Raw genomic sequence first — 12053 nt, 5'->3', positions numbered from 1 at the left:
CTTCAGCAGGGCCTCAGGGGCCATGAGTCCATCCCTTGGCTCCATGTCAGCCAGAGGAAGGTAGCTGGGTTGCCCCATAACCCATCCCAGAGCCCCTTACCAGGACAGGTGTGGTCTGCTTCCTTCAGGAGGCCTGCCCTTTAGGATCGGTGGTTTCAGCTCGCCCCCCCTGGTTGTAGTGGCCTGCACTCCAGAGAGTAAAGGAGAGGACTGGTGCCTGACCGAGGCATCTTTACAATAGAGGTTGGGATTCACTTCTGTGTGGATGTCCATTTTCAGCTCCACAACACTGGACTTGGCTTCTGTGCAGACTGCCAGGCAGACGGGGATATCCTGGGCTGTCCCATGACACTGGCTCCTTGCAGTGACAGCCGGCAGCAACAGGTGGGTGGTCAGACTTCTCAGGATAAGGAACAGCCCAGAGAAGACTTGCAAGTAGGTAACATTTTTCTGGGATGTTCCGTACTTCCCTTTGAGGTATCTCCTTTCTATGGTCCCATGCCCCTTTACTGCCCGTAACGGCCCATCACAGCTCTGCCCGCCCCACCCCAGCCATAAGCACAGACAGGGACCATTGCAGACAACAAGAGCATCTCAGCTAGAGGGAATGGAGAGGCTGTTTAGCCAACTCTTTCATTTGACAGATGAAGAAACTGAGGCTGCAAACTTCTCTTCAAGTGTCTGAAGAGGAGAAGAAGACAATCAGGTCAGGCTTAAGATATAGACGCAACATCTGTGCAGGGTCCTTGGTCATTACGAAGGTCTCCTTATATCTTAGGATATTTCTTCTCTTCAAAATTTTCACCATGGGAATAACTGCCCACGGTGGTAGAAAGCCTCCACTGAGGCTAGCTGAGGGCTGGTGGGTCCACTTCTTTTCACAACTTGGATGATAATCTAGAAAGTTTGTCCTGTCCCCAAATCTTTCTCCTTTCAGGCTGTGAAAGGGGTCTTTATGTTATCATATTCCAAAGACCCCTAATAAAAACAAACAACAAAGTAAAAGTTCCTAGACATACTCATCAGATGAGTAGGGTGAGGACCAGAGATCGTGGGGGCAAAAGACAGACATCTCTGGGAGGCCAGGGGTCCAGCCCTGCAAGGAAGGTTGGCCAAGGCCAGGCTTTGCAGCGCAGGCCGTGGGGCCCTGGGGGCAGGCTCTGGGCCTGGAGGACACTGGGCAAGGAGATGCTCAGGATTCGTGTGGCCTCTTCCAGCTCTGCCCTTTACCCATCTTCCAGAACACACTGATAGACATTCACACCTGGCACAAGGGATGACAACATAAATATAAAGTGCTAAGTGAGGAAGCCACGTGGGAAGGTGAAAACTATCCAAGCTTTGCAGTCAGACATAGCTGGGTTTGAATCTGAGTTCCCCCACTTTTTAGCTGTGTGATCTCAGCAGGCTTCTTAACCTCTCTGAGCCTTGTTTCCCTCATCTACAATTGAGGATAATGCAGCCTCCCTCATGCAAACAGAATATTAGATCTTTTTTGTTCTTCTTCTTCTTTTTTTTTTTTTATAAATTAGCAAGGATCCAGCAATATTGCAAACTAGATAAGATGAAAACTCTTCTTTATAAACACCTAGATGTGATATACCAGATAAAAAAAATATGAAACACTCTTTTTCATTCATAAGTAACCAAGTCTATAGAAAAGAAAGGGAAATCTCCACAGCCAAAAAATCAAGAGGCAACTGAAAATAGGGGCACAGGGCATGGGCCAAGCTGCCTGCCAGGTGTGAGAGGATGGTTACCACCAACCTCAGGAAGCTGTGAGTGTTGGCTCCATCCAGGGATATCCGACAAGAGCCCACCTTCAGCCCATGAGAGTTGAGAAGTTGGAAATGAGACTCCCATATAAAGCCAGCTTTGACCTTCAAAGGGTAACTTGTCCTTGAAAAATTTGACTAGGAATATTCACCCACTGCCACAGGGAAATATCAAGAAAGCTGGTCTGTCACTATGGGGGCTTTGAGTAGGAAAAAATTACTTTCCCCTGAGACTTCTTAACCAAAAGCTTGCATCTAATATGGGTTTAGGGTTCAAATTTATACTAATTGTGTGGTTTGGGAATCCTCAAACAGGACAGGCTACCTGATTTGCAGGGCCCAGTGCAAAACAAAAATGTGGGGCCTCTAATTCAATAATTATTAAGAATTTCAGGACAGTGACAGCAGAGCATTAAATCGAGTACATTAAACCAAGAGCATTCAGCCCTTCTAAGCATGAGGCCTTGTGTGACTGCACAGATTGCATGCCCATGAAGATGATCCTGTCTCTATGCAACAAAATTAACACAAAAATTAGTTCAGGCTGCATCTGACACGAACAAGCAGAAAATGGTTTTGTCAGGACTTGCCTTCCAATTAGTCTGCATAGGCTTCTCATGGTTAAAAGGTATGCACAACCCAGGACTGCAACACACTGGAGGAAATAATAACCATGAGCAAGAGTCAGCAGACACAACAAACAGCAGGAAAATTAGTTGCAGGGGCAGGTCAGATCTCTCCAGAAAGAGATCAGCTTGGGCCTCAGGGTGTATGTTCAACTGTGCACTCACAGAACACACAGCATTCTCTATGGCCTAACCTATGACACAGCATGTAGAATAAGAGAGGAACACACCAGAATGTATAAATATGAATGTGAGAGTAGCCAGAATGTGGGGACTTGAGAGGCCAGGGCTAGTCTAGCAGCATGTTTGTGGACTTGACCACCAGATACCATCTTGCTGACCCCAATAGAATCTGAAGATTGCCCCTAGACCTCGGCTCTACTGTGGGTTGTTCTTACCTCATCCCCAGTTTTGGAGAGGATCTCTGTCTAGCTGTGCTCACAACCATCCCTTCTGTCCCAGCACCTGGAGCACACCAGCAGGAAGGAGATCCACTTTGGTGGCCCACGGCACCTGTGTTTTGATGTCAGGCGCGAGCAGGTGATTCTTCAGAACTGCACCGAGGAAGGTTCCACCATCCACCAGCAGCACTGGGACTTCCAAGAGGTAAGTAATCATTCAGGAAGAGCTTGGCAGTGCTGATGATTAGAAGGAGCTTCTGGTTAGCACTGCATCCTGGGCTATTCCGAGAAGTCAGGTGTTACCATACAGACTGTGCTTCTGCTGTTGAATGTGACACTGTGGCACTAAGGCCTTGAGGGAGGTGAAGGCAGCCCAGCAGCACAGTTGGGCCTCCAGCACCTTGAAATATACTAATTTGCCACATCTCTGTGTAGCTCTGACCTTGATCATGGCAAAAGAGGGATCAGCCCTTTTTTGAAGTTTATTAGCTCAGGTCACAAGTACGATGGTGAGGCATGTTATGATGGTTCAGTGGTGTGGTTTTAGGAGCAATGCAAAGTCCCTCTGCCACTAAAAAAACATAGAGATAGAAGTAGGTGTAGATATATAGATATAGATATAACTTGCTCCCTTTTAATGCAAATTCTGTGAGAATTTCATCATTTTAGTAAAATTTTGACTGCTTTTACCCAAAGGGGAGAAAAGCCCTAGCTTAGCTCCTTTCCAGAGGTTAGAGAGGAAATAAGAGGAATGTAAGTACTTAGGGGGAGTGAGCAGGTCCCAGACACAGGATTGGGACTGGAAGGTAAAGGAACAAATAACAAATATATAAATACACACTCTAAAGAAATAAATGCACACTTTTAAAAAATTTATTTTCTTCAACTTCTGCTTGGGAGAAAAGAGGGTAAAATAAGCAGAACCCTGTGTATTGGTGCTCTTAAAGCAGGCTCTGAGGCCAGACGCAGTAGCTCACACTTGTAATCCTAGCACTTTGGGAGGCAGGAGGATCACTTGAGGCCAGGAGTTTAAGACTAGCCTGAGCAACATAGTGAGACCCCATCTCTACAAAAAACAGAAATATAGCAATAGGCATGCACCTATTGTAGTCCCAGCGACTTGGGAGGCTGAGGCAAGAGTATCTCTTGAGCCCAGGAGTTGGAGATTGCACTAAGCTATGATGATGCCACTGTACTCTAGCCTGGGCAACAGAGCAAGACCCTGTCAAAAAAAAAAAAAAAAAGGAAAGAAAGAAAAGAAAAGAGAAAAAGAAAGAAAGAAGACTTGGAAAGATGAAAGGCATACTGGAACACCTAGCTGAACTCAAAGTAAGCAGTTGAAAACAAAGCTCTTGGGGCTTTGGTGATAAGTGAACCCAGGACCCAGGGGCCCACACATACTTAAAGAAGTAAGGTCTCTTATGAATAATCATAAAGTATCATTCTAAGCAAGTCCTGTGAATAAGATACATTTTAGACACAGCATTTAAAACTAGTAAGTAAAAGCTTATCACACCTAGCATGTCTCAGGCATTAAGAAATAAGTGTTTAAAAAGGTATTATCATTCAGTCAGGAAAGAAAAGGAGGTACTGTTCACAGCTGCACAGTCTACAATATCCAAGAGGTGGAAACAACCTAGATGTCCATCTAAGGATGGAATAGATAACAAAGTGTGGTATAAACATACAACGGAATATTATTCAGTCTTAAAAAGGAAGGAAATCCTGTCACATGCTACAACAGCATGGGTAAACCTTGAGGGCATTATGGTAGGTGAAATAAGCCCGTCACAAAAAGACAAAAACTGTGTGGTTCCACTTATATGAAGTGTCTAAAGTAGTCAAATGAATAGAAACAGAAAGTAGAATGGTGATTATCAAGGGCTGAGGGGAGGAGGAAAAGGGAAGTTGTTATTTAATGGGTATAGAGTTTCAATTTTACAAGATGTAAAAGTTATTGAGATCTGTTTCAAAACAATGTGAATATATTTAACACTACTAAACTTTACACTTAAGAATGGTTAAGATTGTAAGTTTTGTTGTGTTTTTGCCACAATAAAAAAATGAAAGAAAAAGAAAGGACTGAGGTATTAATTTGTGTTATAACATAGATGAACCTTGAAAATATTATGCAAAGTGAAAGAAGCCAGTTATAAAAGACTACGTATTATATAATTCCATTTATATGAAATTTCCAGAATAGGCAAATCCATAAACACAAAAAGTAGATTAATGATTTCCAGATGGGAGAGGGAAGAATGGGGAGTGACTGCTAATGGGTAGTGTGTTTCTTTTTACAGTGATGAAAATATTCTAAAATTTGATAGTAGTGAAGATTGCACAGCTTTGTGAATATACTAAAACTCACGAATTTGTATGCTTTAAAATATATTATGGTATATCTCTAAATAAATAAGTAGGCATTTTTATCAGTGTGGGTAAGGTTGTTTAATTTTTCATAAATAAACCAAGATTTTCTTAAAAAGGAGATGGTTAGATTCAATTTTGAGCAGGGAGCAGCCAGTATTCTGAACATGGCTGGCTTATGTCTTCAGTATATCCTCTAGGACTGGGTCTTGCTCTTTCCTGCCACCTGGTGGCAGCAGTGCTAAATTGCGGGATTAACAGAGGATAGAAGGGATGAAATCCTTTTGAAAGCAGAAATTTACAAGTACAGTGATAACAATGAATGTCACAAGTACAGCATAAAGACTGAACATGCTCTATTCCCTGGAATTGTACTAACCAGAACTTTCTAAGAAATGGCACACATAACCACAATAAAGATAATTGGATTTATAGCCCCCAAGGCTTTGAGTAACATCCAAATTTTAGGGCTACTTAAATTATATTTCATATTAACCAGAATACTACAGTTTCTTTCCAGGCCAGTTCACACCACCTCTATTATTCCCTTAATGATTAGCACAAATCTTGAAAATATCCTTCTTTGCTGGCTGATTGTGGGAAACTGGTTTTATTTTTTTCTTTCACTTCTCTTTTCAGAATGGAATGATTGTCCACGTTCTTTCTGGGAAATGCATGGAAGCTGTGGTGCAGGAAAACAATAAAGATTTGTACTTGTGTCAGTGTGATGGAAAAGCCAGCCAGCTGTGGCGATTTGACCAGGTCAACACTGTGGATGAACGATGAATGCCAGTGTCAGAAGGAAAAGAGAATTTTGACCATCACAGTTCAGCCCCAAAGGAACTAAAAGAGCATGCATATTTCATGAAGCAGACTCTTCTGTGTTTGTGCTCCTGGTGATAGGAGAGAGGAAAGCTCCACGAGAAAATACAGAAAGTTTTTCCTTTTCACACCTTATTTCATTGATTGCTGGCTGTTTTTTAAAAAGAAAAAGAAAAAAATGATTCATTGTATCATTGTCTTCATCAGTGGGAGATGATTATTACATAATACAGAAGAGTCTTCATTTTTTTTCCACTGAGCACTTAACAATTGCTTTTCTCTCTGACTAAGGTAAGAGGTGTGGACCTTCACTGGCATCACCTGCAGGATACATAAATCCAATGGATCAATTTCTTTGTCTTCAAACAAGCTTCACTTGAATCGTCTGTGTACCCAACCATGAAAATTAAAGAGTGAAGAGGGTATAATGGTCTGACATTCCAAAAGCTTTGCATTAAGTTTATTAGCACAAATTTCACACTCACTGATTGAGCCACAGCTCAGAAGAAGGAAAGGAAACTACAGAGAAGAGAAGGGGAAGGTTGCAGAGAAGATGGAAGAGATCTTTGGTCCAATTCTCCAACTCAACCTAACAGCTGAAAAGATTCAGTAGACCTGGGATAAGACATTTCTATGTTAATGAGAATTTCCCCCAGTGTGGAGAATTTCTTCCATAATGAGAATCTACCTCCATTCACCCTGCCCTAGCCCTTCTCTAACTTGGTTAACCATAACCAGATTCTCTTGGAATAGATTTCTCTTTAGCTGTTGGTGTTGGAAGGATCAGCACAGACTGAGCATTCCCATTAACAAAGGTGTTCACAGTTGAGAAACTCGCCTGATGCCCTGTTACAGGGTTTGCACTGACTGGATCAGAAATAGCAACCTTTGCAAAGGGGCAAACCTCCTTGAGAGGAGAATGCCAGAGTATGAGCCAAAATTCTTACGAGAGGAAACAGAGTTGGGTGTTAATTTCCATGAGGGCTGACAGAGCCATCTCTGAGCCCATAGTAGCTATCTGGAACCCCCAAACATGCCCACGAGTTGAACATTCACAAGTGTGGGAAGAACACACCTCAAATAGAGAACAGCCAATACTAACAAGAGCCCAGTGGCTCTCCTTGTTGTGACCTGATCTACCTAGATCGGCCATAAGAGTTGCTGAGTGGTGTTGGTTCTGCTATTAAAAAAAACCACCATTTATACCCATTTTTCTCCCAGATGGAGTTAGCTCTTCACATGGTCAGCTTAGAAACTTCCCTTTAAAGATGCTGGTCCTGGCCAGGAGTGGTGGCTCACATCTATAATCCTAGCACTCTGGGAGGCTGAGGCTGGAGGATTGCTTGAGGCCAGGAGTTCAAGACTAGCCTGAGCAAGAGAGAGACCCCATTGCTATAAAAAATAGAAAAATTATCTGGGTGTGGTGGTGTGTACCTATAGTCCTAGCTACTTGAGAGGCTGAAGCAGGAGGATCCCTTGAACCCAGAAGTTGGAGGTTGCAGTGAGCTATAATGATGCCACTGCACTCTAGCCTGGGTGACTGAGCGAGACTCTGTCTCAAAAAAAAAAAAAAAAAAAAAAAAAAGGCCGGGTGTGGTGGCTCACGCCTGTAATCCTAGCCCTCTGGGAGGCCGAGGCGGGTGAATCACTCAAGGTCAGGAGTTCGAGACCAGCCTGAGCAAGACCCCGTCTCTACTAAAAATAGAAATAAAAATTATCTGGCCAACTAAAAATATATATAGAAAAAATTAGCCAGGCATGGTGGCACATGCCTGTAGTCCCAGCTACTCGGGAGGCTGAGGCAGGAGGATCGCGTGAGCCCAGGAGTTTGAGGTTGCTGTGAGCTAGGCTGACACCACGGCACTCACTCTAGCCCAGGCAACAAAGTGAGACTCTGTCTCAAAAAAAAAAAAAAAAAAAAATGCTGATCTCTTTTGTGCTGTCTCACAACATAGCATGTTTCAAATAAGAAAAACTAGGTGGGAATCTGATTTTCCCAAACAATACCTATCATAATTATGTATTTATTCTTTACCTGCTAAGTCAAGGGCCCACTGCATTTCTGCTTCCTCCAAATACACTCTAGACCTCTGCTAATATGGTAGCCATTAACTGAATGTGGCCATTTTAATTTAAATTCATTAAAATTAAAGAAAATTTAAAACTCAGTTCCTCAATTGTCCTGGCCACATTTCAAGTGCCCAATAGCCACATGTGGCTGGGCTCTACTGCATTGGAGAGCACAAACATAGAGCATTCCAGCATCACAAACAGTTCTATTGGACTTCTCTAGATAGTCATCATCCCATCTAGAGAAGAGATTTTAGCCACCATCTTCTTGCTTCATACCTATCTATATTTAAAACAAATTTCCCTAACACCCCAAGGCTAAGATGGAGCTAAAAATTCTCAGATGACAACCTTGTGAAGGGTATTAATGGTTGAAGAAAAAAATTGAACAAGACCTCTATTTTTTTAATGAACTTTATTATTGGCATTGTGGGTGTTCGAAGTTGCTGGGATAAATTAATATAATTAAATAAAAGGCTGTAATTGTATAAGTTGTATTTGGTGGTAATTAACAAAAGGACCCAGATGGCTTATTGCTTAATTGGTTGAACAAAGCAAGAATGTGGTGTTTCTTGCTTCCTTAACCATCCCCATGATTTATTACTTTATTACAGAAATGGCTGTCAGCTCAGTCCCTGGCTGGTACTTACAGACCCTTAATTTAAACAAAACAGATGCCTCTGTTTAGTTCTAAAAGAACCTTTTTCTTATAGTGTAACCAAGTGTTCAATTCCTTTCTTGTCTATGGATTCAGCATTTATTTTATCCATAGGGATCAATTTAAAAGAAGAGAATCCTGGCAATTGAGAGATCTGATTCCCAATAGTTCAATTTCACTTGTCCACCTGAATTTTATCATTGGACTTTATTATTTGTTTTTTGAGATTGAATTTTGTCATCAACCCCACCAAGTTCACCATCATTTTTAAGTATCCCACTGGGGAGAATGGAGAGAAGTGTTCGGCCAGTGGTCTAAAGCCCCACACTCTTTATGCTGTTTCACAACAGTAAAAGCAGATGTCCTCCCTGGAGGGGCCCCGATCTCTTTCCTCTGTGGTCTCAGCACCATAGAGCCCACTGGCCAGCTCAGAATTCCAGCCCTCATAGGCAGTGAAAGGTCCTCCAGGTCATGATGCTGATGATGTCATTGCACCAGAACTTGAGATTTTAGAGGTCATGTTATTGTGCCTGTCTTGACAGGATTCTCTTCTACTGAAAGGCCATGAGAAAGTCAGTTGGATACCAAGTGATCTGCAGTCACCAAATCTGGACAAAGAAATTGCATTTTTAAAAAAACTTTTAAAAAACAAGGATAAATAATGTACATGATATGTACATGATTGTGCAAACATTGTGCAAAACACTGACATGGGCTACCTTGCCAGGCACAATGCTACTTACTATGCGCACTATTATGTACACTATTTATGCTTGTTCTTGAAAAGCTCTTTTAAAAGTGCAACTTGTTTGTGACTACTTTTGGCCAAAGCCCAAAACACCTACAAATCCTGCCCTGATTATTCAAACACCTCAATCTGGGCATATTTCAAATGCTATGTCAAACACAATAATCAAAAAGGTGATATTTCCAGGATTCTAGAGCCTCCTGCTATTTCTGTATTAATAATAGTCCTTCCAAGCTCCAATCTTCTTTCTAGTTTCAGCTTCTTCTTTCATGAAATGTGTTCTTTGGATTTGGAGGTGTGTCCTAAGCATTATTTTAATATTAATATTATGAGGCTCTTTGCTAGAATAGTAGTCCTTTCCACAGGTGTGGGTGTTTATATTTTCTCATCACCAAAGGCTCTACATGGAACCAATACACTAAGTTATCACAGTATATAAACACTTTGCCTATTTGGCTTAAAAACAGAATCATCAGACTCATCATGGTCACTTCACCCCTAGTGTGATAGTTTGCGAGCTCAGCCCAAACAGACTAGATTCATGTTTGAAAATTACAGTTCCCCAACAATTCCCAGTGTTCAGCCAACTCATAGTCAACTGACATTCCAGAACCTATGAAAAATGTCCCCCTTTCTCTCTCTCTTTTTCTCTCTCTCAGAGGACGGGGCCAACTCTGCTGCTGCAGCTGAAGCTTATAAAAGGCTTTTAACTTTTCAGTAAAGTGTGACCAGAAGGTAGGACACACTTTTCTTCATTCAGAGGACCTCAGGAAGGCACCGTTGACCACTCTCTTTTAGGCATGGGTTAAGGGTGGTATTGCCTAATGTCTTACTTAAATAAGATCCAAGAGAGCCTGAGCCACCACCTTTAAAGTCATAATCAAACCCAGATGCACCGATGCTGACCCTGCTTAGAGGGTGGGGGAGGTGGGCAGCTAATTGGAATACCAGTCAGCACAATTCTCAAACTCTAGCCACACGGTACAGTGGGAGCTGCCTTGTTCCCACAGCAGGACTCTGCCCCCTTCTGCCAGCTGGTTGGTTCCAGAGAGAACACCTGACCCAAGCTGGGCCATTCATCACATTCCCCAGTAATTTTGTTAATGAAACTAAGAAATTAGTTTCTCTACAAGTGACTTAGATAATGTGAAAATTTATGAGCTCTCAACAGCCTTGTTTTCTGTATATGGCTCTATGAGGCAGATAAATCCAGTCTGGAGAGACAATGGGGGTGGAGGGTAGGGGTGGGAAGGAAATATACAAACAGGAGCAGGAAAGAAACAAAGCATCTTCATAGTATTCAAGCTGCTGGTTCCAGTTTGTCCCCCAGGCCTTGCTAGATCCCTGTTCTCAGAGTCCATGAGACACTCCATGCTGTTTTTGTTAATCCAGTGCTCCTCAAATTTTACTGTGCTCCCAAATCACCTGGGACTGTGTTAAAATGCATATTCTGACTTGGTAGGTCTGTGTTGAGCCTGAGATTCTACATTCCTGTAAGCTCCTAGGTAATGCTGGTGCTGCGGGTCTGCACACCACCGTCTGAGCAGCAAAGGTTTAAACTATTCCAGTAGTGTTTGTACTGTTTCTTGGAGCTCAGAGAGTCCTCCCTGGACAAGTTCTTGGACTATCTTCTTTTGCTATTCACAGATATCTTTTTGAATCCACTTAGTAGGATGATTTGATCTTATACTTTGTAGGACAATGCATTGTTTAATGCAATAATTGTTGTTAATTCATTTTCTTCTCTTCCCTCAGGACTCTTTCTCTTTCTCGTTCTGTCTAGTTCTGCTCTTTTGACCAAGGGAGGGTTCTTTCCCTGCTTTGTTGTTTTGCTCTTTTCCTGTGGTTTTGCTGTGCCTCCCTCACTTTCCTCATCTTGCACTCAACTTCCCTCCATTTCTCATCTTTGTTCGAAGCTGCTTTTCCAGCACTATGTTCTCATGGTGACTTTTATTTCACTCTCACTTTTCCTCTATCTGGGCCTCTCTGTCCTTCTAGCACCAATTTCAACTGACCAGTCTTGAGGGACTGAACAATGTTCCAAAGGATTTTTGGAGGATTTTTGGAGCACTGAACAAATAATAGCTCAGATTTTCAGCTCTTCTCAGCCATAGCTCCTTTCCTGAGGGAATCTATAGTAGAAAGGCACAGAAATGTCATTTAATATGGACTTGGGATAATAGGGCCACTGGAGGTGCTGCTGGTGGTGGTAATATGGCCTGCATCTTGGGGGGTGGCTGGGGCTCTGGTAGGCAGATTGCCCCGTATAGTGGATTTGCATAGAGGCAGCACTATGGCTCCTCCCACCAGAGATGGGCCAGGACCTGTGGCCTCTGAGAATAGCCGCATCTAATAGGCAAATGTGAAATTAGATGACTGGAAAACAAATCCTACCAAAGCCCCAAATTTGATTCTCTCAATCCTTAAATCCTGCAGTAAAGTTAAAGCCAATGCAACTAAGAAAGAGATACGGAGTTCACCCTCTAACACCAGGGGCTATAGCAGTGACATAGAGTGTTTTGGCCCTACTCACATCCCCTGGTCCTACAGCTTCAGCTTCTTCCTGAAGAACTTCTAACTGTCAGT

At 42.5% G+C, this 12053-nt stretch overlaps 2 protein-coding genes across 4 annotated transcripts in view; one reads left to right on the top strand and one right to left on the bottom strand.

Moving 5' to 3' along the window:
- Positions 1-10188, top strand: part of GALNT15 (polypeptide N-acetylgalactosaminyltransferase 15) — a 50401-nt gene extending 40213 nt beyond the window's left edge. The window contains exons 8-11 of one of the 3 annotated variants that reach the window (XR_006731689.1): positions 280-384; positions 645-706; positions 2864-3007; positions 5809-5896. Coding sequence is in view for 2 of the 3 variants with exons in the window: in XM_045538297.1 (XP_045394253.1) it covers positions 280-384; positions 2864-3007; positions 5809-5955 (396 nt within the window). In the remaining variant the exon portion in view is untranslated. Of the gene's footprint in view, positions 1-279; positions 385-644; positions 707-2863; positions 3012-5808; positions 6150-10126 lie in introns of those variants that run through there. The other 2 variants (XM_045538309.1, XM_045538297.1) reach the window with 2 other exon arrangements.
- DPH3 (diphthamide biosynthesis 3) overlaps positions 1-12053 on the bottom strand; it is a 53151-nt gene that overhangs the window by 12410 nt on the left and 28688 nt on the right. The window lies entirely within an intron of this gene.

The sequence above is a fragment of the Lemur catta genome, chromosome 1 (genome assembly GCF_020740605.2).
Source record: "Lemur catta isolate mLemCat1 chromosome 1, mLemCat1.pri, whole genome shotgun sequence".
NCBI classification, from domain to species: domain Eukaryota; kingdom Metazoa; phylum Chordata; class Mammalia; order Primates; family Lemuridae; genus Lemur; species Lemur catta.
The sequence above is the reverse complement of the archived record's forward strand: the minus strand, read 5'-3'. Positions and strand labels throughout refer to the sequence as shown.